Here is a 27,339-nt window from a genome sequence, read left to right as displayed (position 1 = left end):
AGCTCTGTGACACTGGAGGGCTTCACGTACATACTAATCCTATCCTGTCAGGGAATCCACATTCACATAACTACAGCCCTCCATTCCTGACAACATACTGGTGAATTACAACCACAGGAAAGGAACATTATTTATTCTGCTTCCTACTATAAAATGTGATTACTCCACAACTCAGTTCCTGGGCATGGGAAGAATGCTCTTTACAAAACAGAGTTCAGAAAAATGTCATTTAAATCCCATTTCTAAGTAGTTTTTGGATCCAAAAAGTTGACTGGAAAATAAGGCTCAATAACAGCAGAATAGTTGTTTTTAAAAGTTTACTAATCCTCTCTACCTTCCCACTGATTTCAGCAGTATTATACTTTATTGTCACCAAACAATTGATACTAGAGCGTACAATCATCACAGCAACACTTGATTCTGCGCTTCGCGCTCCCTGAAGTACAACTCGAAGTAAATCATAACTAGAAAATAGAAAAGGGAAAGTAAGGTAGTGCAAGTCAGGTCCGGATATTTGGAAGGTACGGCCCAGATCCGGGTCAGGATCTGTTCAGCAGTCTTATCACAGTTGGAAAGAAGCTGTTCCCAAATCTAGCCGTACGAATCTTCAAGCTCCTGAATCTTCTCCCGGAGGGAAGAGGGACAAAAAGTGTGATGGCTGGGTGGGTCATGTCCTTGATTATATGACCACTCTAGCTTTTATGTCGCCAATGACTTCTCTTGTCAGCCACGGTTGTGTTATCTTTCCTTTAGAATACATCTTATTCTTTGGGATGTATCTATCCTGTAGCTTCCAAATTTTCCCCAGGAACTTCAGCTATTGCTGTTCTGCCATCATTCTTGTTAGTGCTCCCTTCCAATCCATTTTGGCCAGCTCCTCTCTCATGCCTCTGTAACTCCCTTTACTCCACTGTAATACTGATACATCTGACTTTAGCTTCTCCCTCTCAAATTGCAGGGTGAATTCTATTATGATCACTGGCCCCTAAAAGTTCCTTCACCTTAAGCTCTCTGATCAGTTCTGGTTCATTGCACAACACCCAATCCAGAATTGTCTTTCCCCTAGTGGGCTCAACCATGAGCTGCTCTAAAAACCAATCTTGTAGGCATCCTAGAAAATCCCCCTCTTGGGATCCAGCACCAACATAACTTTCCCAATCTACCTGCATATTGAAATCCTGCATGACTATTGTAACATTGTCCTTTTGACATGCATTTTCTATCTCCCATTGTAATTTGTAGGCCACATCTTTGCTACTGTTCAGATGTCTGTATATAACTCCCATCAGGGACTTTTTATCCTTACAGTTTCTTAACTCTACCCACAACGAATCTATATCTTCTGTGCTGACAGACTACTGGACTTTAACTTTTTAAAAGACATTTTATCGGAAGTCCACAAAGTAATGTTGGAAATAATTATTCCTTTTTGAAAAAAAAATCATTATTGGATTACACACACAAAATGCTGGTAGAGCACAACAGGTCAGGCAGCATCTATAAGGAGAAGCACGGTCGACATTTTGGGCTGAGACCCTTCGTCAGGACTCGTCAGGTTCAGGTCTTGGCCCGAAACGTCGACAGTGCTTCTCCTTATAGATGCTGCCTGGCCTGCTGTGTTCCACCAGCATTTTGTGTGTGTTGTTTGAATTTCCAGCATCTGCAGATTTCCTCGTGTTTGATCATTATTGGATAAGAAGGATTAATAAAGGGGGTTGATAGCAAAACTAATGAAGTAGATTGGACCCTGAATTAAACCTTCCTCTACATAAACCTTGATCACTGCATCCATTTATATTCTGAATGATCTCAATGATCTCCCCTCAACGTTCTTAAATGAAAGGATGTTATTAATCATGCATAATAAATTATTATCCTATTAACATTTATAGAAGCGAGATATAGATATAGTAGAGGAGCAAAGCAGGAAAACGCGAAGGCATACTATAAAAGGGAGTTTAGTCACAGCAGAGACCGTTGGCTTTTGATGTCTAAAAGGTGTTTTAACAATTCGGGAGTGGCTCCCTCCTGCTTTCAGAAGACCACTATCATCTTGGTATCCAAGAAAAACAGGATAACTAGCCTAAATGACTACCATCAAGTGGCTCTGACATCTACAATCATCAAGTGCTTCGAGAGGCTGCTCATGGCTTGCATGAACTCCAGCCTTCCAGGTAACCTCAACCACTGCAATTTGCCTACAGATTTTCCCTGGCCCTACACTTATCTCTGGAACACCTGGATAGTAAAGGCACTTCCTCAAACTCATCACCAAACTCTGGATCCTGGGAGTTAATGCTTCCCTTTGCAACTGAATGACTTTGACTTGCTAAGCATCAGTAAGGATCAGCAGCACTGTCTACACAACAATTATTCTGAACATCACAACATCCACAAGGTTGTACCCTCAGCCCCCCCCCCACTTTACCCACTGTACATTCATGACTAATCGGCCAGATTCTGTTCTAACCCCATCTACAAATTTACAGATGATACCACAGTAGTGAGCTAGATCTCAAATAACGTTGACTCAGAATACAGGAAGGGGATAGAGAGCCCAGTGACATGGTGTCATGACAACAACCTTTCCCTCAATGTCAACAAAGAAACTGGACGTTGACTTCAGAAATGGAGGGGGGGGGGCTCTGTACATACTGCTTTCTACATCAACAGTGTTGAGGTTGACAGGGGTGAGTTTCAAGCTTCTAGATGTGAGCATTACCAATAGCCTGTCCCTGTACAGTCATGTAGATGTCATGGCTGAGAAAGCTTGCCAATAACTCTACTTCCTCAGGAGGCAAAAGAATTTGGCATATCCTATTGCCCCTTACCAATTTTTATCAATGCACCACAGAACACCTTCTACTTGGATGCATAATAGCTTGGTAAAGCACGTGACTGCAATGCATTACAGGGAGTTGTGGACGCAGCTCAGCACATCACCTAAACAGCCTCCCCTCCATGAACTCTAATTGCATCAGTAAAGCAGCCACCATAATCAAAGCCCCACCCATCCGAACATTCTCTTTTATTCCTTCTCACATTTGGCAGAAGATACTAAAGCCTGGAAGAACATAACACCAAGCTCAACAACAACTTCTGTCCCACGGATATCTGACTCTACAATAAAATGGAATTGTAACTTCACGATCGATCTTATGATCTTGCACTTTATTGCTTACTTGTACTGCACTTTCTCAGTAGCCTTTACACTTTATTTGCATTGTTATTGCTTTGCCTTATTCCAGCTCAATGCCCTGTGTAATGATTTGATCTGTACAAACAGTATATAAGACGAGCTTCAAGTTTGTTTATTGTCATCTGGCTACATAGAAACAACCAAATGAAGCAATGTTCCTTTGGGCAATGGTGCACCCACAAAATATATATCACGCACGGTATATGAAACAAATCATTACCATAAATAAGTTATTAAAATATAATTCAAAATTATAGCACAGCACAGGAAAACAATAAACACTAAAACAATACAGTGAACAAAGCCCTCAGGGGGTGGGAGGGTACACAACAATCTCACAGTCTGAGGGAGGAAGCTGTTACCCAGTCTGGCAATACTAATCCTGAAGCTTTTCTACACCCTTCCTGACAGCAGAGATCATGGGATGGATGGTAGGGATCCTCAACAATGCTTCGTGCCCCTTGTATACAACACTTCTGGTAAATGCCACAAATCGGGGGAGGGAGACACTCAGCAGTGTTTACAATCCTCTGTAAGGTCTTATGGTCTGATGCCTTTCAGCTAGTACCATACGATGATGCAACCAGACAGGGCACTCTTACACTCTTCAATCTCCTCAGAAAGTATAGATGCTACTGTGCCTTCTTGACTAGTGAGGTGGTGTTGTGTGTCTAGGTTAAATTGTCCATTATATGCACACGGAGGAACTTTGTGCTCTTCGTTCTCTCTATGTCAGAGCCATTGACTGAGCAATGGAGAGTGGTCTACCTGTGCCTCCTTTTAGTCCACAATCACCTCTTTTGTCTTGTCCAAGTTGAGACTCTGGTTGTTGCGCTTGCACCATTTGACAAGTCTCTCCACATCCTCTCTCTATGCCCACTCATTATTGTTGCTGATGAGGCCAACCACTGTTGTATCATTAGTGATCTTAGTGTGGTTTGAGCTGGATCTGGCAGAGCAGACCTGAGTCAGCAGCGCGCACAGCATCGGGCTAGGCACAGAGCCCTGGGGGGCACCACTGATCAATGTAATGGAGCTTGAGATGTTGTTGCCAACTCGGACTGACTGGGGTCTTTCTGTCAAGAAATCTAAGGTCCAGTCACAGAGAGGAGTGTTGAGTCCCAACAAGCGCAATTTACCCAGCCTTTGTGGGATGAACATGTTACAGGCCAGGCTGAAGTCGATGAACAACATCCTGACATATGAAGCAGCGTTTTTTAAGTGCGACAGGACAGAGTGGAGGACTATGGCATCATCAGTGAACCAGGTTGAGTGGCTGGCAAACCGGAAAGAGTGCGATGAGATTTTATGTGATCCAGTACCAGACTCTCCACGCACTTCATGATTGTTGACGTATCACTGGACAGTCATCGTTTAAACCATGTGTCTCGCTTTTTGCCGTAACTTAGTACATATGACACTAATAAATCTGTACCAAAATATATCTTCCAAAGTTAGGGATACAGTTAAAAGAGATATCTCATATAGAGGAGTGAGGCAGCAGCAATATAAAAATTAAGTAGGGCCGCTTGTTGAAGTGCCAGATTACTTCATGATGACTACAGTTGGAACTACTTTTGACAGAGATCAAATTTAAATAACACTCCATGATAATAAAAAAATTAATATTTCTTCAGAATTATGAACCGTCAGTCTAGTCATCACACTATTCACCACACCATTTCATTTCAATCAATTTTAAGATTAAAACATGATTCCAAGCTTTCTTTTCGTCTAACAGACGGTCACAGCCAATGTCTTTCCTGAAGATCAAACTATTAAAGGTTCCTTTTATTATCAAAGTATGCATGCAGAATACAACTCTTGAGATTTGTCTTCTCCAGATAGCCAAGCAATGTAGGAAAACCATGAGAGTCACTGAAAGAAGGGACATCAAACCCCCTCCCACACAAAAAAGAAAAAGAAACAGAACTCACAAACCCCAAACATCTCAACCACTCCCTCGCACAACACTAGATCACCCGTCAGGACACGGCAGCTAAAACATCAAACCTCTAAACACCATGCAAAAAAAGCGACAATAATATCAAACCCCAAAATTCTCTCGCACACAAAAATCTAGCAAGTTGCTCACAAGTAAAAACACCAAGTCCCAAACCCCACCCAAAAAAATAAAATCGCCCACCCGCCAATCAGCAACAAGAAAGAAAACACAGAAAACCTGAAGGAGACCAAAAGAAACTACAGGCCATACCAATAATCAAATATGTCTCAAAATTTCGAAAACATCCTCCATCAGTGAGAAGAGAGCGAGCAGTCAAACTCAGGTCCTGGGGAGCGACTGCCAATCCATGGCCTCTCGACCTCCAGCCACACTGCCTCCCAACTTCCAGCCCAACCTCTCCTGCATTTGCCTTTATTTTTTCACTCTTCTTAGGCACTCTGATCAGTGAGAAATAGAGTCGATCGTGGCCCCGTGCCACGTCTCTGATCTCCTGATCGAGACCACTCATGCTCGCGGTCCCCTCCTGGAATTTTCGTGCAGACAGCAGAGCGCTGGATTACTCGATTGAACTCTAAATCACAAGCTACAACTGTTTCCAAAACACAATTAAGATAAAAAGACTAAGTAAAAAGTGTAGAAAAAGTGAAATAATTGACTATCTGGAAGAAGTCATAGAAACATAGAAAACCTACAGCACAATACAGGCCCTTCAAAGTTGTGCCAAATATGCCCCTTCCTTAGAAATTACTAGGCATACCCACAGCCCTTTAATTTACTAAGCTCCATGTACCTATCTAAAAGCCTCTTAAAAGACCCTATCGTATCCGCCTCCACCACCGTTGCCAGCAGCCCATTCCACGCACTCACCACTCTCTAAAAAAATGTACCCCTGACATCTCCTCTGTACCTACTACCCAGCACCTTAAACCTGTGTCCTCTTGTGGCAACCATGTCAGCCCTGGGAAAAAGCCTCTGACTATCCACACAATCAATGCCTCTCATCATCTTATACACCTCTATCAGGTCACCTCTCACCCTCCGTCGCTCCAAGGAGAAAGGCCGAGTTCACTCAATCTATTCTCATAAGGCATACTCCCCAATCCAGGCAACATCCTTGTAAATCTTGTAAATCCTTGTAAATCTCCCCTGCACCCTTTCCATGGCTTCCATATCCTTCCTGTAGTGAGGCGACCAGAACTGAGCACAGTACTCCAAGTAGGGTCTGACCAGGGTCCTATATAGCTGCAACATTACCTCTCGGCTCCTAAATTCAATTCCATGATTGATGAAGGCCATTACACCGTACGCCTTCTTAACCACAGAGTCAACCTGCGTAGCTGTTTTAAGCGTCCTATGGACTCGGACCCCAAGATTCCTTTGATCCTCCACTACATTCTGCCATCATATTTGACCTACCAAGATGAACCACTTCACACTTATCTGGGTTGAACTCTATCTGCCACTTCTCAGCCCAGTTTTGCATCCTATCAATGTCCCGCTGTAACCTCTGACAGCCCTCCACACTATCCACAACACCCCCAACCTTTGTGTCATCAGCACATCCCCCCACTTCCTCATCCAGGTCATTTATAAAAATCACAAAGAGTAAGGGTCCCAGAACAGATCCCTGAGGCACTCCACTGGTGACTGACCTCCATTCAGAATATGACCCACCTACAACCACTCTTTACCTTCTGTGGGCAAGCCAGTTCTGGATCCACAAAGCAATGTCCCCTTGCATCCCATGTCTCCTTACTTTCTCAATAAGGCCTGCATGGGGTACCACTGGTCTATAATTTCCTGGGCTATCTCTACTCCCTTTCTTGAATAAAGGAACAACATTCACAACCCTCCAATCCTCCGGAATCTCTCCCGTCCCCATTGATGATGCAAAGATCATCGCCAGAGGCTCCGCAATCTTCTCCTTCGCCTCCCACAGTAGCCTGGGGTATATCTCATCTGGTCCTGGTGACTTATCCAACTTGATGCTTTCCAAAAGCTCCAGCACATCCTCTTTCTTAACATCTACATGCTTAAGCTTTTCAGTCTGCTGCAAGTCATCACCAAGATCCTTTTCCATAGTGAATACTGCAGTAAAGTATTCATTAAATTCCTCTGCTATTTCCTACGATTCCATACACACATTCCCACTGTCACACTTGACAGGTCCTATTCTTTCACATCTTATCCTCTTGCTCTTCACATACTTGTAGAATGCCTTGAGGGTTTCCTTAATACTGTCCGCCAAGGCCTTCACATGGCCCCTTCTGGCTCTCCTAATTTCCTTCTTAAACTCCTTCCTATTAGCCTTATAATCTTCTAGATCTCTAACATTACCTAGCTCTCTGAACCTTTTGTAAGCTTTTCTTTTCTTCTTGACTAGATTTATTACAGCCTTTGTACACCACAGTTCCTGTACCCTACCATAACCTCCCTGTCTCATTGGAACATACCTATACAGAACTCCACATAAATATCCCCTGAATATTTGCCACATTCTTCTGTACTTTCCCATGAGAACTTCTGTTTCCAATTTCCTACCTGATAGCCTCATAATTCCCCTTACTCCAATTAACTGCTTTTCTAACTTGTCTGTTCCTATCTCTCTCCAATGCTATTGTAATGGAGACAGAATTATTATCACTATCTCCAAAATGATCTCCCACTGAGAGATCTGACAGCTGACTAGGTTCATTTCCCAATACCAAATCAAGTACAGCCTCTCCTCTTGTCGGCTTATCTACAAGAAACTTTCCTGAACACACCTAACAAACTCTATCCCATCTAAACCCCTTGCTCTAGGAAGATGCCAAACGATATTTGGGAAATTAAAATCTCCCATCACAACAACTGTGTTATTATTACACCTTTCTAGGATCTGTTTCCCGATCTGCTCTTCGATATCCCTGTTACTATTGGGCGACCTATAAAAATCACCCTGTAAAGTTATTGACCCCATCCTGTTTCTAACCTCCACCCACACAGACTCTGTAGACAATCCCTCCATGGCGTCCACCTTTTCTGCAGCCTGAGGAATGGTTGCTTTCTGGCACCATCTTGACCCGAAGCTCAATGCAGTCATCTCTGATTTCCAAACGAGATGTCAGGAAGATATTGCGGAGGGTTTATCAGGATTAGCTATCCTTTGTAACCTGGTTGAGGCAGCCATGCCAATTAAATGCATGGATTTGCACTGGAGTCAATGCAAACAGTGAGCCACTCGGAGCACACACCAGTCTGTGTGCTATATTCACATATGAATAATTGACACAATTTTCTTAAGTAATTAATTGCAATGCAAGCATTTTGTTCATGCACCCTTAGAGGCATTGAATAATTTTTTCTCAAGCCTTTCATATAATTTCAATTCCAAACCTGGTTTAAGAATGAGTCATGTGACAACCAAGTGATATTAAGCATGGTTTTAAGTGTTATGGTATTGCAAAATGCAGTAGATGGTACAAATTATTCACTAAAAGAACATTATAAATGTTGCCACATTTTGACATGAATTACATCACAATTTTCAAAGTAAGTAAATTTTCATACTTGAAAGTATATTTGAGTAAGTTAACTTGGGGAATGACTTAACTGGGGAAAAAATCTTTAAGCATCAACAAAGTCACTATCTTTGCACAAGTAACATAAATAATTAAATCTCTATCAGTTTTCCTTATGTTGCTCGTATGGTTTGTACAAAGAAGTGACTGAAAATTATAAATGAGTTATAAAACTGAAGTAATTATTACCTGTTGCTGCAATGCATGTCTAGACTTAATGCCAGCTTCAATTAGTTGTAAAAACACCTCTCCTGCTGTCAGGTTATGGATTTTAAGGATCTAGATTAGCTACAATAAATAATTACCTCAGCATTGTTAAACTTTAAAATGTTATAAGCCTTTACGGAAAGTAGCTTTCGTTTTTAACAGAAAACAGATTTCCCACTTTTAAGTGAGATCCAATTTGCTCTTCAGGTTTATGGTTGACCCTCACAAATTTGTTATACAAATTCAGAACCTGTATAGTGACTATCTAGAAAGAAAATCTACCCTGTGATTACCATAAACTGTCACAGCATGATTTCAGCTAATTACTGATGCATACGCCTCTTACTTAGCTGTGATTAGCAGGGCAGATATGCATTACTCAGATCACAAATATATTGGGTCCTTAAACTCAATAAACACTTTTGGAAGAGATTCAATTTTAGGCAATTTGAAATATGATTGATCAGGCAGCTAATCTGAACAATTATTCTAGTTAGTCCCCCACCCCCATACACTCTTTATCTATTACCTCAGACACTGCAATTCACTATAAACACTTCTTCAAAGTTCCAAGTAAATTTAATATCAAAGTATGTACAGTGCGTATAAAAAGTATTCACGCTCCCCGAAGTTTTCATGTTTTATTGTTTTACAACATTGAATCATCGTGTCAAAGTGAAAACAATCTCCACAGTGATCTAAATTAATTGCAAATATAAAACACAAAATAATTGATTGCATAAGTATTCACCCCCTCCAAGTCACTATTTCATAGATGCACCTTTGGCAGCCATTACAACCAAAGTCTGTGTGGATAGGTATCTATTGCTTTGCACATCTGGACACTGCAATTCTTCCCCTCTTCTTTACAAAACTGCTCAAGCTCTGACAGATTGTATGTGGATTGTGAGTGAACAGCCCTTTTCAAGTCTAGCCACAAACTCTCAATTGGATTGAGGCCTGAATTCTGACTTCGCCACTTAGGACATTAACTTAGCTGTTTTTAAGCTGTTTCTGTGTAGCTTTGGCTTAATGCTCGGGGTCATCATTTTGCTGAAAAACAAATCTCTTGCCTGCAGTCTGCATCAGATTTTCCTCCAGGATTTCCCTGTATTTTGCTGCATTCATTTTACCCACTACCTTCACAAGTCTTCCTGCAATGAAGCATCCCCATAGCATGATGAAGCCACCACCATGCTTCACTGGGGTGGGGGGGGGGGTGATGGTGTGTTTTTGATGATGCACTGTGTTTGGTTTACACCAAACATAGCATTTAGTCTAATGGCCAAAAAGCTCAATTTTGGTTTGATCAGACCATAGAATTTTCTTCCAGCTGACTTCAGAGTTCCCCACATGCCCACTTTCTCTTTGCCACTCTCCCATAAGGCTGTGAAGCACCCATGCAGCAATTGTTATATGAGCAGTCTCTCTGTTCTCAGGCACTGTAGCTGGTAACTCCAGAATATAGTATTAACGGTAAAACTCTTTGCAGTTTGGAGGATCAAAGGGATCTTGGGGTCCGAGTCCATAGGACACTCAAAGCAGCTGCGCAGGTTGACTCTGTGGTTAAGAAGGCATACAGTGTACTGGCCGTCATCAACAGTGAAATTGAATTTAGGAGCCGAGAGGTAATGTTGCAGCTATATAGGATCCTGGTCAGACCCCACTTGGAGTACTGTGCTCAGTTCTGGTCGCCTCACTACAGGAAGTATGTGGAAGCCATTGAAAGGGTGCAGAGGAGATTTATAAGGATGTTGCTTGGATTGGGGAGCATGCCTTATGGGAATAAGTTGAGTGAACTCTGTTTTTTCTCCTTGGAGCGACAGAGAATGAGAGGTGACCTGATAGAGGTGTATAAGATGATGAGAGGCACTGATCATGTAGATAGTCAGAGGCTTTTTCTCAGGGCTGAAATGGTTGCCACAAGAGGACACAGGTTTAAGGTGCTGGGAAGCAGGTACAGAGGAGATGTCAGGGGTAAGTTTTTTACTCAGAGAATAGTGAGTACGTGGAATGGGCTGCCGGCAACGGTGGTGGAGGCAAATACAATAGGGTCTTTTAAGAGGCTTTTAGATAGGTACATGGAGCTTAGTAAAATAGATGGCTATAGGTAAGCTTAGTAATTTCTAAAGTAGGGACATGTTCGGCACAACTTTGTGGGCCGTAGGGCCTGTATTGTGCTGTAGGTTTTCTGTTTCTAACTCCTCCAAAGTTGTTACAGGTGTCTTGGTGGCTTCCCTCACTAGTCCCCTTCTTGCACAGTCACTCAGTTTTTGAAGACGATCTGCTCCAGGCAGATCTACAGCTGAACCATATTCTTTCCATTTCTTGATGATTGTCTTAACTGTATTTCAAAGGTTATTAGTGACTTGGAAATTTTCTTGTATCAATCTTCTGACTTGTACTTTAATAATAACCTTTTAGTGGAGCTGCTTGGAGTGTTCTTTTTTCTTTCATGGTGTAGTTTTGCCAGGATACTGACTCACCAACAGTTGCACCTTCCAGATACAGGCATATTTTACTACAGTCAATTGAAGCACCTCGACTGCACACAGGTCTCCAAAAACAGATCTCCACTTAACTATTTATGCGACTTCTAAAACCAAATTGCTGCACCAGTGATGGTTTGGTGTGCCATATTAAATGGGGTGAATACTTATACATTCAATTATTTTGTGTTTTATATTTGTAATTTCTTAAGGTCACTTTTTTTCACTTTGACACAAAAGAGTTTCTTTCTGTTGATCAGTGTCAAAAAAGCCAAATTAAAAAATCACCATAAAACATGAAAACTTCCCAGGGAGCGGTGAATACTTTTTATAGGCAGTGTTTCTGTTACCATATACTACCCCGAAATTAATTTTCTTACAGGCATTTACAGTAGAACAAAAAACATACAATAGAATCAATGAAAAACTACACACAAAGACTGTCACACATTAGGGTTTACTTAAAACCACTTTTTATAATGTTTACATTGTAAACAAGCTGGTATTTATGTATTTTATTTCTTATCTATACTTTTACCTTGTATTTTTATATAATTCTTTTTTCCTTTATCACTATTGTTTTTTTTGTTGCATGTCATGCACTGACCACCACATTGCAGCAAATTCCTAGTGCTTGTAAAAGTATACGGTGAATAAAGTTAATCTCTGATATGAGCCTTGGTTGATTTTCCTACTACACCTCTGAAAATATTAAAATTAAGTTAGTTTAGATCATGAATTGAAGCTTGGTCTGTCCCTTCGGTATAAGCAAAGGCTAGCAAGCCTTCATTTGGTCCTGCAGTTAAGACAAGCAAGGCTGAAGTGAGTGCAAGGCCTAAAGGATGATGTTTCTACCAAAAGAAAAAGGAACAGTATTTCTGACATCTGAGCTGTCTGTTATTGATAAAAATCAATAAACCCAGTAGTAAATGCTCATTAAAAAATCTTTAAAAAATTTACAAGAATTAAATTACAAGTCAAATGCAGTTCATGTCAAATTGTGAAAAATACTTTAAAAATGTTTTTTAAAAAAAAGCTTTTTTCCCCAAATGAAAGTAGATTCTAAGGAGACAAATTCTGAAGCTCTAGAAACAATTGTCTGAGTGTCCACTTACATGACAAAGCAAGAAGTAAACAGCTTACCAGTGGATTCAAATAGGTTCTCTGGTAGAAGATGTAGTTTAGAAAATGTAGCAAGAGCTGTTACTTCTGAATGCTGATTTGCCTTGGATTCCTCTGGGCTTATTTGGTCTGCCCATAAGACTGCCTTCTCTCCTCGTACAAGACGTTCCAGCTCACTGAACTGTGATACCGTGTCTTCAGTTGCAAGGTTCGCTTCCCTCAGCATGTCAAACTGCTTCCGGGCAACCTGGAGCAGGGTGGTCACTAACCTGAAATTGCAAAAAGAAGCAAAGCACTTTAACTTCCTTAGGAATTGTGATTGCCACTTACTTAGCCCATAGAGCAAGAGGACTTTCTTCCTGGAACAGCCTGATCTGGATTCAATTTTGGCTAGTAAGTGTTTCCAGTTCTTAAGCAACCAACCTTCATTGAGATGGAGTGACAGTGAAATACTCCTCTCCTTTCTTTTAGTAAACTTTCATCAGCTAATACTTGATGGCTTCAATTTAACCATGAAACGCAGCTGCCATACAACTTATCATTCTTATTATCCTCCCTTTTCCCTTTTGCACAAATTGCTCCTTCTGTTAAAGTATTTTAACAGAATAATTATCCTGGGAATGAAAGAGTTAATGTACAGGCAGTGCTTGATGGCTCTGGGCCTTTACTCACTGGAATTTAGAAGAATGAGGGGGAATCTCACTGAAACATTGAAAGGCCTAGATGTGGGGAGGATGTTTCCCATAGCGGCTGAGTCCAGGACAAGAGGGCACGACTTCAGAATACAAGAATGTCCTTTTAGGACTGAGATGACGAGGAACTTCTTTAGCTGGGGGGAGATGAATCTATGGAATTCATTGCCACAGATGGCTGTGGAGGCCCAAGTCATTGGATATATTTAAAGCAAAAGAATGGGGTGAAGAAGGCAAGGGAATAGAACTGAAAGGGATAATATAACAGCTATGATGGAATGGCGAAGCGGACTTGAAGGGCTGATTGGCCAAATCCTGCTTCCACATCTTATTTAAAGCCCTTCCTAGGATTTCTTAAATTCTTTGTTTCATTGCTTTTTAAATGGTCTTTTATCAGAAATACCTGTGCTTTAGCCACTGCTGAAATAATTTGCCTGTTCACACTACTTAGGCTGCTGATCACACTATTATCTGCATTTGATTCAGATTTCCAGTGGCTGCAGTTTTCATGTTACACTGAGTCTGCAATGCCCTGAAGCCTATTCTGAATGTACTGGTAACACACAGAGGGCAACCAGCCTCTGCAGTGAGGAAAGTCAGCTTGTGACAGTCAGAACATAAATCCTTCATCAAGGCAAAGATCCTGGAAATCCCTTCAGGTTGTGGTGCTCTGTGACATTAGCAGAGTTCAGAGAGATCAAAAGTATAGCCATGTTCATGGAAGAGATAGAATATAATAGAATAACTATAGGCACTATAATTAGTTGTTTGGCTCAAAATGTAAGCATTGAACATCAAATCCAATGGATCAATGAATCAAAGACACATAAAGAACTCTTTCCAAGCTATTCCCAGTTTGCTGAAAGCAATGCACCACCAATTGCCTTTGCGGTTATACTGGACATGAGAGACTGCAGATACTGGAATGTGGAGCAGCAAGTAAGATGCTGGAGGAACTCAGCATCTACATAGAGCAATGGATAGTCCATGTTTCAGGTCAAGATCCTTCATCTCGGGATACAGATTTCAATAGTACTTACTGAGGAATCAATGCTTCCGTCGTGATCTGAAGCTATGATATCACAATCAAAAACTCGAGAACATTAATACTGCTGGCTGTGGCAGAAACAAATTCACCTGCCTCAGAATGCTAAAGGTGACACAATCAGCCCATAAACCAAATAGAAACACATCAACATGACAAGTTCAGATGTTTGACAACCCGTTGAAAGTTGACGTCTTATTTGCTGCTTTGGAAATAACCTTTGTGCTGCAGCTATGAAGCTGGTACAGCTAAGTAAGAGACACTTTGCTCCTCTGTGTCATGTGTAAGTGATGAAGTGTTGAAATCAGCACTGTACACAGCCCTGTCCCAATTACAGGGTGGAGGAATCTGGTTCTGAATTACATGCTTGTTTTGACAGTTCTCATTCCAATTTCCACACCATTTACCTCACCACTTTCAGCACAAAAATAATGGGTCTTAAGTAACATGCAAAGAGTGAGATTTGTTATATGAATCAGTCCTCAAAGCATGCTCAATCTTGTCCTCTGTTCATGTGCACACAAACAAAAGCATACAACAGATCATAGCTGAAGTACAGAATATCTTTCTCCTCTTCCTTTCTTTGTATGAAGACAAATTCCCAGCCTAACTACCCATTTTAATTGAAGATTAACTGACTCAGCACAGCACAGAGATCAAATCCAGCACATTCCCCAAATGTATGACTTGGTGCATCACACATTTCATGGACAAATGTTGATTCAGCCATAATAAAAGAGTACAAACTGGATTTATTTGTGTTAACAAATGCATAAGCTTCTTACTTTTCTGTCTGTCGACTGTCTCGGTCTTGCAAAGTCATCAGGCGTGTCACATAATCACCATGTTGCTTGCTATTGCTCACTTCAGCCTTCAACATAAGGTTCTGCATGCTCAGTTTCAGGATCTGTTCCATAATAAATTATTCAGAAGAAAAGAGGACCATTTACAAACTAACACAATATAATCCTTATGGTGACATTTTACCCCATCACTTTGTGAACATCAAACCGTTTTCCCACAGGTTCTAATTTCCATCGAGGGGCAAAAAACTGTTTGGAATCTGGGTCAAGATCTTCTCCAGAAACTGTTGTTATCACTGCTTGTAATTAGCTGGCAGGTGGAATTGCAGAGGTTCTCAGCTTTGGTGAGGTCTACTTCCAGCACAGCTGATTAAACCTTTCAACATAAGTTAACAAGGCTGAACCATATCACTCAATACATGCCCTTTAGATTTCAAAGACACTGTAGTCTGTCGCAGCTTAGTCAACTTCAATAGAATAACATTTCCAGAAATTTTGTACCAAAGTTATTTTATAATTATTTTAAGGTAAAGCAATCGAAAAGAGGAAAGGGTTACTAAAATTTGTTTAACATAGATATTATGCCCAGAAGGATGAGGTTGAGACACATTCCAGAAGCTAATTTCTCCCTTACCTGAGGGAATGATGTGGTTTTACCATCTGAACCAATTTTACTTCCCAGCTGAGAAATGAGATTTCCATTCTCCTTGAGTTTCTCTTCGACTTGCTGCATTTTCTCCAGCAGATGGTCACGGCGACGGCTAGAAGCTGCCTGGCTGCGTTCAAACTTACAGGAAGCCTGTCCAATTAGGAAAAGAACTCTAGTGAAAGGTAATTGGTTTCTACGTTACATTATTATCTCACATTTCTTGCCTCAACAGAATTCTAGATGAACCAAATGCACTGCATTTTCCATAGCTTTGAAAGCAATAGTGAATTTTGAATGTCTAGCTTGAGGAACAGAACCTAGGACAGTATAGCACAGGGACAGACCCTTCAGCCCACAATGTTGTGCTGAGCTAATTAAAGTGGCAATTAAATGTCAGTTTGTAGGCAGGAATTTTTATAGCTTTGTCTGTTTATTGTTAATCATATTAAAAAAAAAATGAATGTGAGAAAAACTTTAAATCTTCTGCATTCAGACTATATGCAGCTTCATTATTATGTACCCACAGAAACCGTCCTAATAAACTATTCACCTAAACCACCAAATTATTCAGACCCTGGCGTCAAATTGATCTGTACCAATTCAAAATTATGCCTCTTACCTGTTCCAGCTGCTGCTCGGTACACAATATTTTAATACGTTCTTGGTCCCGCAGACGGAAGAAAGTCTTCAGCTCCATTTCTTTACTGCGAGTTTCCAGTTCGAAGTAGTTCTTCTGAATCAGTTGGCGGTTGGCGAAAGCATTTCGCAAAGCTGCCTCCAAGCTGGACACAAAGATAAGGAATGGCTTGAATCAGGGATTTAGCCTTTTTAAAATGGTGCATGTTTCTGCCCAGTTGAATTTTTCTAGAATTGTGCACTTGATTTATTTTTCATTTTGTAAAGTCAAACACAGATGGATTAGTGACATTTTCTTGGTCTTTGTGGACCAGGTAAGTCGGCTTAGAAACATTTTTCTCATAATTTTGTTAGATTAAATCGATGTTTAACATCTTCACCAAAATACAATAACACATACAGCAGCCAGCCCATCTGTACAAGACACAGGGAAGCAGACATTCTGGAATTACATGCAACTGCTGAAGTTATATTTCATTTTTGATCATCCTCTAGTAGTTCATGAACAAAACTTGTATAAGTATCAGCTTCAGCATTGTACAACAGGGAGGAGAAAGGAAAGATTAAAGATTAGCTTTATTTGTCATGAAGCATACAGTGAAATGTGTCATTTCCGTCAATGAGCAATATGGTCTGATGATAAGCTGGGGCAGCTTGCAAGTGTCTCCATTGGTGCCAGAAGCATGGAACATGCCCACAACTTACTAACCCTTACCCGTACATCTATGGAATGTGGGAGGAAACCGGAGCACCTGTAGGAACTCATGAGGTCATGGGGAGGATGTACAAACTCCTCACAAGCAGCGGCAGGAATTGTACCCAACTTTCTGGTTGCTGGCCTTCTAAACTGTTATGGTAACTACTAGGGGATAGACCGAATGAATAAAGATATCATAAACTGATGCATTTCACTTGAATATCTGTCTGCAGGCAAGTCAGGACCAGCCACAAATGACAGTTCTTGTTTAAACTGACCAACAATTACTTGAGGTTCAGACTTGAAGGCGACACAAAATGGCAAGGGCATTGATTTTCTTGCAGAACACACCCTACAGGAGGAAGTTGGCGGGTTGAGCGGCATCTGTGGGGAAAAGAATTGCTGACATTTTGAATCGACACTCGGCATCAGGAATAAGAATGGAAAATACACATTGTAAAGAGAAGGGGAGGGTCAACAATTCCTTCCCACCTCCACAGACAGTGCTCAACTTGCTGAGTTCCTCCATCAGTTTGTTTTATGCTCCAGATTCAAGTATCTGCAATATTTTGTGTCAGTATATTTTATTCCAGTGACGTACTTGGTCAAGTTTAATTATAGGAGTAGACATACTGATGATACTAGTAGTTCCAGAAGAGGGCACTAGCAAACAATGTGACCAAGGATGACATCCACCAGAAGGTTCATGAAACTATTTCTTACACTTCTTTTAAATCTTTTTCTTTCAAATGTAGTTCTGCTACTGTTGAAGCCTGTCATCTACATTTTGGTGGTGCATTTCCAAGTGATCTGGAGCTTTGCTGTCTCCGAGAGGATTCTGTGAGGCTTCAAGTAAAGCATGCGTCCTCGAGGCCAAGAAGCCTAGAGACAGGGCAAAAGCCTGTGATCGACTCCATTTCTCACCAACTAAAACACCGACAAAGATTGAAAGATTAAAATCATTGAGGCAAGAGTGGAAGGCGAGTGGGTGTTCAGCACCATCTAGCAGTCTCTCACTCACTGCTGCTGGAGGAAGGTGTCTACATGTGACAGTCTATCTCTTTCTCTCTCCCCCTCTCGCTTGCTGCTCCCAAAGGAAGGTCCCTGTGTTAGAATGGTCTCTCTTTCCCCTCTCTCCCTCAATGCTGTTGAAGGATGATACCGGAGTCCTGGATAATGTGCAAGGTTTAAATGACACAGTTTGTGGACTGGACTCTGTAGTTCAGGTAATGATGTTTCTGGTCACTCCTTTTTAGTTGCTATTTTGGGTGATTTTGATCGGGGGCAGACTGCAAATGACGAACACGGTGGAGAAGATGTTGTTGCCAATCCATACTAATTGGGGTCTGACAATGAAAAAATTGAGGATCCGGTTACACAAGAAGGTACCAAGGCCCAGGTCTTGGATCTTAGTCATTAGTTTTGAGGGGATGATCGCTTTGAACGCTGAGCTGTAGTCAATGAAGAGCTGTTGAAGCATGGATTTTCATTATCCAGATGTTCCAAAGTTGAGTGAGAGGCAATGAAATGGCATCTGCTCTTGATTTGTTGTGACGGTAGGCAAAATGGAGCAGATTCACTCTTCAGGCAGGAGTCGATGTGCTTGATGCCCAACTTCTCAAAGCACTTCATCACTTTGGATGCAAGTGCTACAGGACAATTCCTGGAGACTGGTATGATTGATGCCTGCTTGAAGCCAGTGGGTACGTCAGGCTGCCAAAACAAGAGGCTGAAGATGTACCGTGGATAGCATTCTAACCAGTTGCATCACAGCCTGGGACAAAGCCTCTGATGTGCAGGATTACAAGAGGCTACAAACTCAGCTGGTTCTATCTTGGGCTCAACCTCATGAGGATATCTTTGAGAGGTGGTGCCTCAAGAAGGTGGCATCTATCATTGTAGAACTTCAACATCTGAAACATGCCCTCTTATTGTACCTACCATCAAGGAGTAAATACAGGAGCTTCTTCCCCTCCACCATCAGAGTTCTGAGCAGTCTATGAACACTCCTCATTACTTGTTTTTTTATACAACTCCAGGCAGTGCATTTCAAACAACCACCACTCTCTGTGTAAAAACTTGCCCTGTATTTATCCTTTGAACTTAACCCTTTCGTCTTAAACGCATGCCCTCTGGAATTAGACAATTCAACCGTGGGGGGGGGGGGGGGGGGGGAAGAAAAAGTTACTGGTTATCTATCAATGCCTCCTATAATCTTTATCAGGCCAACCTCCATCACTCCTGAGAAAACAACCCAGCCTCTCCTTATAGCACGTCCCCTCTAAACCAGGCAGCATTCAGGTAAACCTCTTCTGCACCCTCCCCAAAGCCTCAACATCCTTCTGTGCTGCCCAGCAATCCCCTAATTTAAGCCTAACCTAATCACAGGACAATTTACAATGAGCAATTAACCTACCAATGGATACATCTTTGGACTGTGGGAGAAACCTGAGCACCCAAGGAAAACCCCCATGGTCATGGGGAGAAAGGACAAACTCCTTACAGAGAGCAGCTGGAAATGAACCCAGGTCGCTGCTTCTGTCAGGTGTCGTGCTAACCACTACACTATAGTGATGTGACCCAGCCAGTTTTATAAAGCAGCAACATAACGCTGTGATTCTTGAACTGAATTCTTCAACTAATAGAGACTGTTTTACAGGTTTTTCTTCTTCATTGCTTTTAAAATTAACATTTGTTTGTTGTCTGAATCTACGGACTGAGTAAGCATGTTTTTGTGGTTTGTGCACATGACAAACAAGATTTGGAGAGAAATCACAAGTTACTTCATTCATTCTCCTGACATTTCCTTATCCATCAATATAATTTCTCGTGGTCTCAGAATACAAGGAACTCACATTAACTTTGCTGATTACATGTCTGTACAAGCTATTGCAACTTGATGTTTATGGTTGTTGTTAAATTAGTTTTGTATTCTTCTTTGTCTTTCTTTCTTTAAGTCATGGTGCTTCCTTGCCATCATCTAGATGTTCCCATCTCTCAGGCTTATTGTCTTTTTGGCAACATTATAAGCCTTTTTCTTTCATCCTAAACTGTCTTTAAATTCTTTTGTTGGCTACAATTGCATTTTCCTTTCCCATTGGGTTTTTATGTCAGAAAGAAGAGTTCACTGTCTGAGAAGTGTGAACTGAAGGGTCCTTGTACATAAAGAATGTACAGACCACAGTCATCTTACTCGCTGAATTGTGGTCCTGGGTATCAAAAGGAAAATGACAAATTCCTGCAAAGGCTGTCCGGCAGCTGTTCGGAATTTCAAGTTTCCCTGCACATTTCACACTGTTGAACAAACATACTTTACAAAACAAGGGGGGTGGAAAGGAATGTATCTCAGGTTCCAGCTCTTACTAGCTACCCAAAGATTTGCAGCAAGACAATGATCTGGGGGGGGGGGGGGGGAGAGAGAGAGAGTTTTTTAAATGGGAGTGAAAAAAATTTTTTTGCATTCGCATTTGCCTGACTTTGGCCATTAACCACTGCATGTTATCAGCATGTTTGAGGTTATTTGGAAACATTACTAGCAAGTGTAATCTAATTCTGGAATACAAAGACGACAGGGAAAGAGTATGCAACAGCTTGAATGACAGACCTCATTGAAGAGTGTACGCCACATTACTACACTGTGTATTTCTATCCAATCCACAACAGGCACACCTCAGCCTAATGACATTTCCCCAGGCTCAAAATGCCATCCAAATAGACATTGTCTTCAAAGAGATCAAATGTGCCATTTTCCATAGAGCCACACATTCCAGTAAAACCACTGCATTCGACTAAAAAGAATGGGATAATCTCTTATTTGGTGTGACTGTATTTGAAAACATTAGGTTCCTTACTACGCGGGTAACACACTATTCAAGACTTTTATTAGGGCTCATTTTACATGAGTTTGGAAAGAATTATTATTCCTCATTGTCACGGATGCCATTATATGCCTCAAATATCAATAAAGGTTACAGCAGTCTGGTGGGTAAGTTATTGAATTAGCATTCAGAAATATGGGCCACTGATTCAGAGACACAATTCAAGTAATTAAGTCAATATGGAACTTAAAATAAAGGCTTATCTCAGTGACTATAATTATGAAACCACCAGATTGCGGCAAAATAACAAGCCTTGCAGGGAAGGAAATCTGCTGTCCTTACCAGATCTAACCTGCACACATCACCAGACTCACAAAGATGGTCAACTCTCAACAGTCTCCTATGTTTAAGGGCACTTAAGGGTGTACAATAAATAGCAACATTACTAGAAACATCCATATACCATAAATTACTCGCTATTTTCTCTCTCTGTACAAGATGATAAATAGAATAGATTGAGTAGATCTGGCTGTGAAACATTTTCCCCAGGGCAGAAATGGCTAATATAATTTCCAGGTGATTGGAAGAAAGTATAGTGAGGATGCCAGAGGTAGCTTGTTTTATTTTATAAAGAATGGTGAGTGTGTAGAACATGCAGCCAGGATGGTGGTAGAGGCAGATACATAGGGGACATTAGAAACCCTTTGATGGGTATATGGATGATAGAAAAATGGAGGGCTATGTGGTAAGGAAAGGTTAGATTGATCTGAGAGTAGGTTACATCATGGGCTGAAGGGCCTGTACTCTTCTATGGCTTACAGCTGGTATGATCAGCAAAACTACTGAATTCCTGCCTCTAGCTGGTCTTACATTAGTTACTGGTGGGATGCTAACTCCAGGAAAATCCAGACTGAATCCATACCGGACTGTAGTAGCCTGGCAAGCAGCCTTGCTCACTGGATGGAATCCAGGAAAGTTATATTGGGGTTGGCACTAACTATACAAGACTAGTATTTGACTAAGTTGCCAAACTTTTAAAGCTGTAGTTGTGCCAGAATTAAACAGAGTAACTGAAAATGCAGGACATCATTTACCATCAACCTGATAGGGAGCAAGTAATGCAAAGGTCTTCCTCCACTGGGGACACTTACCAAGGCAGTTATTATCATTAAGGATCCCACCCATCCATCCAGCATCCTCTTTGACACACTACCACCAGGCAGGAGTCTCCGATGCATAAAAACAAGATTGGTCAGGATGGATAACAGCTTCTTCCCTCAAGCCATTAGGCTTCTGAACTCCCCATCGCTTTCAAAGTGTCATCAGTTAATTTGCATTGTACCCTACAATATTTAATTTATGCACTTTAGTTTGTTTATCTATGCATAATTAACTTGTAGATTTAATTCTTATTTTCCTAAGTTATTGTGTGTTATGTGTACTATGTTTTACATCCTAGTCTGGAGAAACATTGTCTTATGTGGCAGTATACATGTATATCGTTAAAATACAATAAGTGACTTGAAAATATTACAAATGCTGGAAATCATGGAGGATAATGAACAAAATACTCAAGACAATATGCAAGTCAATTAAACACCTTTCACCAAGCAGAAAACCAAAGGTTCATTTATTAACAAAGCATGTATCCCTACACAACTCTGAAATTTGCCATCTCGAGAAAGCAACAAGACAAGAAAGAACATGAAAGCCAGTCAGAAAGAACATCAAATTCACCCACCCCTGCACAGAAGAGAACGCATCCCGATCACCAACACCCAAAAACACCCCTCCACCTGCACAAAAACAGAACAGGAACATTGACTGCAAAAAAAAACTCTCCCCGCACAAAAAAACTAACAGAACACAAATCCCCTCACACAAGAAAATGAAAAAGGAATGGGCGACAAAAGCTCAGAATATAAAAATCATGTCTAAAAAAGTTCATGGTCCACAAACGTAATAGTTCAATCTATAAATGCAACACTATGATATCATCATTCATCGAGAGAGAGGCTTACCTGCCTGCCACGGCAAGCCGCAGAGCAATACACCTTACCTCTGTAAATATGCAAGAGAAGAATGAACGAATGCTAGATTTGCAGAAGAACAATAATAAAGGAAAAGGAGTAACCGAAGAAATAACAAGACCGGTGGAATAGAGGGATCATTGTGACTAGTCAGTTATGCTGATGTTCAACTAACAGTATAGAAGAGAGCAACAGGACAGGCCATAACTCTTCATTCTCTGCCTGATTCTCTGCATCTGGTCTGGGCTTACCACAGAGAATTATCTGGGTTATGTCGATTTCCACCCTCCACTCCCACTGATCCACAGATTTGTGGGTTATGGTAAACCTCTGCACTTTAAGCTGGAGTGAAAATTTCCAGACCCTTAATACTCCCAACTTCCTTCCAAGTGAAAAGGAATATCCACTGTGCTGTTATCCTTCTACTAACTCCATTCAATCTATACCTCCAGATAGTTACCTCCAAAGCAAACACATTCTTCTTGTCCATTTTGGCCACTCAGTTTCATGTATCTGAATTAAAATTCAATTCATCCTCCTCTATTCCAGGTTTAATTAAACTCAATTTAATTAAGCACACTTCGTGGTTGAAATATTCTTGGTAAATCCTCATAAATCTCTGCTATCACATTCTTCCTGCAATGGTGACCAGTTCTCTATGTTGTCCTCCCTATTGTTATATGCAATTTAAGCACAACCTTTCTGGTCTTCACAAACAAGAGAAAATCTGCAGATGTTAGAAATCCAAGCAACACACACAAAATGCTGGAGGGACTCAGCAGGCCAGGCGGCATCTATGGTAAAGAGTACAGTCAACATTTCGGGCCGAGACCCTTCAGCAGAACTGGGGGGAAAAAAAGATGAATAGAGTTGAAAGATAGAGGGAGAGGAGGAAGAAACACAATGTGATAGGTGAAACTGGGAAGGGGAGGATGGTAAAGAGCTGGTAAGTTGATTGGCAAAGGAGATACAGAGCTGGAGAAAGGGGAATCTAATAGGGGCAAGGAGCACCTGAGGAAGGCAATGGGCAGGCAAGGAGATAAGGAGAGGGAATGAGGGGATAGGGAATGGTGAAGGTGGGGGAGGCATTATCGAAGTCCGAGAAATCAATGTTCATGCCATCAGGATGGAGGTTACCCAGATGGAATATAAGGTGTTGTTCCTCCAACCAGAATGTGGCCTCATCGCGACAGTAGAGGAAGCCATGGATAGGATAGACACATCACAATGGGAATGGGAAGTGGAATTAAAATGGGTGGCCACTGGGAAATCCCACTTGCTGATGGAGCGCTGGTGCTCAGCGAAGTGGTCTCACCAATCTACAGGAGGCCACACCCAGAGCACCGGACACAGAATATGACCCCAAAAGATACAGAGGTAAAGTGTTGCCTCACCTGGAAGGACTGTTTTGGGCCCTGAATGGTAGTGAGGAAGGAGGTTTAGGGGCATGTGAAGCACTTGTTCCACTTATGAGGATAAGTGCCAGGAGGGAGATTAATCGGGAGGGTGGAATGGAAAGGGATCCCCGCTGAAAGTAGAAAGTGGGGAGGAGGGAAAAATGTGCTTGGTGGTGGGATTCTGTTGGAGAAGCCGAAAGTTGTATGCTGAGAATTATGTGCTGGACGCAGATGCTGGTGGGGTGGTAGGTGAGGACAAGAGGAACCCTATCCCTCCCTGGTGGGGTGGTGGGAGCAGATGTGCATGAAATGGAAGAGATGCTCTTGTAGCCTATGCTTCTGATAATTAAAGGAAAGGCCAACATATATTTTCTTCACAGAATTTTGCTGAATATTTGGTATGGCTGGTGGGGTTGAAGGCCTGGTTCCATGTTGTGTGCCTCTAGGACTCTGAGTTTCTGTATATCAAATTCTAAACCTTCGTTGCTCAAAGGTGAATAACCCCAGCTTCTCCAACACCTGGAGTTAGGGGTCCTGTCATCAATGAGTCTGGAGTTCAGGGTCCTGTCAACAGCAAGTACAGTGTTTAAGGTCCTGTCATCACCAAATAGTTCTGGGGTGGATACTGAAGGTCGAAGCCTGAAGGTTGATCAAAAGCAGAGGCTGAATGGCCAAAGCCATGGGTCTTTGAATCTGCAAGTCCAGAAAGGAAGTCGGAGGTTCAGTGTCTGTGAGTACACTGGAGGCCCAGAGGTAGCAGTCCGGGGGCTGGAGGTGTGAAAGCGAAAGAAAGAGCCCGAGAGAGGGGGGATGGAGGAAAGTGCTTACTTTGCTATTTTTGTTTTGTAGTTGCTGCTCTGCTGAGAATGGTGTACATACTATGTTGGCTGATTAGCAGCAACACTTGCAGGCTTCCCCTGAAGTTCCTTAGGTTGTGCTGGCTGTTAACGCAAATGACACATCCACTGTATGTTTCAATTTACATGTGATAAATAAATGAATCTGAACCTGAATCTTCCAGTACATCTTGGCTGCATTCTTCTTAAAGTTTGGTGGTCAGATTTCTTTTAAAATTTGCTCAGCTATATAGATACCATCTATTGCCCATGCCAAATGAAGAAACAGCCAATTAACCCTACTGATGGTTCTAGAGTAACATCTGGACCAGATGAAGACACAAAGACACAAGAAAGCAAGAGCAGGAATAGGTCCCACCAAGCTTGTCCTACCAATCAGTATGATTTTTATCTATCTCCACCTTAAATACATCTATCAATCACGTTCTACCACACTTTATTTCTTACATCTTTCACATGCATGAGAAGTAAAAATCTCCACATCTCCGTCTAAATGTGCAATGTACAGATTATAGTCATTTGTAATAAATAGTATGTACAATAAGATATACAACAGAACAGTCAATATAGCTTAGAAATACAATTGTGTCTGTGTGAATTAATCAGTCTGATGGCCTGGTGGAAGAAGATGTCCTGTTGGTCCTAGCTTTAAAGCTGTGCTACCGTTTTCCAGCTGAAACAGTTTGTGGTTGGGGTGACTCGGGTCCCCAATGATCTTTTTACATATCTGTCGCTGTAAATGCCCTGAATAGTGGGAAGTTCACATCCACAGATGCGCTGGGCTGTCTGCACCACTCTCTGCAGAGTCCTGCGATTGAGGGAAGTACAGTCCCCGTACCAGGCAGTGATACAGCCAGTCAGGATGCTCTCAATTTTGTCCCTGTAGAAAGTTCTTAGGATTTGAGGGGTCACGACAAATTCCTTCAACCGTTTGAGGTTAAGGAGGCATTCCTGTGCTTTTTTCACCACACAGCCGGTATGTACAGACCAAGTGAAATTCTCGGTGATGCATGCACCGAGGAACTTAAAGCTGTTCACCCTTTCAACCCTAGGTGCATTGATGTCAATAATGGTGAGCCTGTCTCCATTCCTTTGTTTTTGCGACATTCGTTTTTGTGACAACCAGCAACTTTGTTTAGGCGACATTGAGGGAGAGGTTGTTTTCTTGACACCACTTTGATGACTTCTCTGTAGGTTGCCTTGATAGGGCCAATCAATGCAGTATCATCTGCAAATGTGATTAGCAGATTGGAGCTGCGTGTGGCGACAGTCATGGGTGTACAGAGAGTAAAGGATGGAGCTTAGAACACAGCCCTGGGGGGCTCCTGTGTTGAGGAGCTGTTGTGCTTTTTTCACCACATTGCCGTCAGTCAGGAAATGGTACCGCAATATTAAAGCCAGGACTAACAGGTTCCGGCACAGCTTCTTCCACCACTGATTAATTCACGCTGACACAACTGTACTTCTAAGGTATATTCAGCACCCTCTGAGAAAAGATGAGATAATGATGTTATAATATTTGTGTTGGCACGTGGCCAAGTGATTAAGGCATTGGTCTAGTTCGAGACTCAGCTGAGACAGCGTGCTGTGTCCTTGAGCAAGGCACTTAACCACACTTTGCTCTGCAATGACACCGGTGCCAAGGTGTATCGGCCCTTGCCCTTCCCTTGGACAACATCGGTGGCGTGGAGAGGGGAGACTTGCTGCATGGGCTACTGCCGGTCTTCCATACAACCCTGCCCAGGCCTGCACCCTGGAAACCTTCCAAGGCACTAATCCATGGTCTCATGAGACTAACGGATGCCTATTATTATTTGTGGTAAATCTGTGGAGTTCATTGCCACAGATGGCTGTGCAAGACAATTATATTTAAAGCCGTGGTTGATAGGTTCTTGACTAGCAATGGCATCGCAGGTTATAGAGAGAAAGCAGGGATACGGAGTTCAGAGGGATAAGAAATCAGCTATGATGGAATGGTGGAGCAGACTTGATGGGTCAAATAGCTTAATTCTCAAGCTCAAGTTTAATTGTCATTCAACCATACACGAATGCTATGAATATAGCCAAATGAAACAGCATTACTCTGGGGCCAAGGTGCAGAACACAGTAGCAATGATTATACAAAGCACGAGGCACAAATAGCACGTATAAGAGAGAAATCGCACTTAAGAC

General features: G+C 41.7%; 1 protein-coding gene across 1 annotated transcript in view; it reads right to left on the bottom strand.

Annotated features, from left to right (window-relative positions):
• LOC132383152 (kinesin-like protein KIF18A) overlaps positions 1-27,339 on the bottom strand; it is a 112,456-nt gene that overhangs the window by 38,536 nt on the left and 46,581 nt on the right. The window contains exons 10-13 of the mRNA XM_059954004.1: positions 16,352-16,514; positions 15,718-15,882; positions 15,066-15,187; positions 12,565-12,812 (exon numbers count right to left, since the gene is read on the bottom strand). Coding sequence (XP_059809987.1) covers positions 12,565-12,812; positions 15,066-15,187; positions 15,718-15,882; positions 16,352-16,514 — 698 coding nt within the window. The remainder of the gene's footprint in view (positions 1-12,564; positions 12,813-15,065; positions 15,188-15,717; positions 15,883-16,351; positions 16,515-27,339) is intronic.

This window comes from Hypanus sabinus, chromosome 29 (assembly GCF_030144855.1).
Source record: "Hypanus sabinus isolate sHypSab1 chromosome 29, sHypSab1.hap1, whole genome shotgun sequence".
NCBI lineage: Eukaryota > Metazoa > Chordata > Chondrichthyes > Myliobatiformes > Dasyatidae > Hypanus > Hypanus sabinus.
Note: the sequence above shows the minus strand (reverse complement) of the source record. Positions and strands in the feature narration are given on the sequence as shown.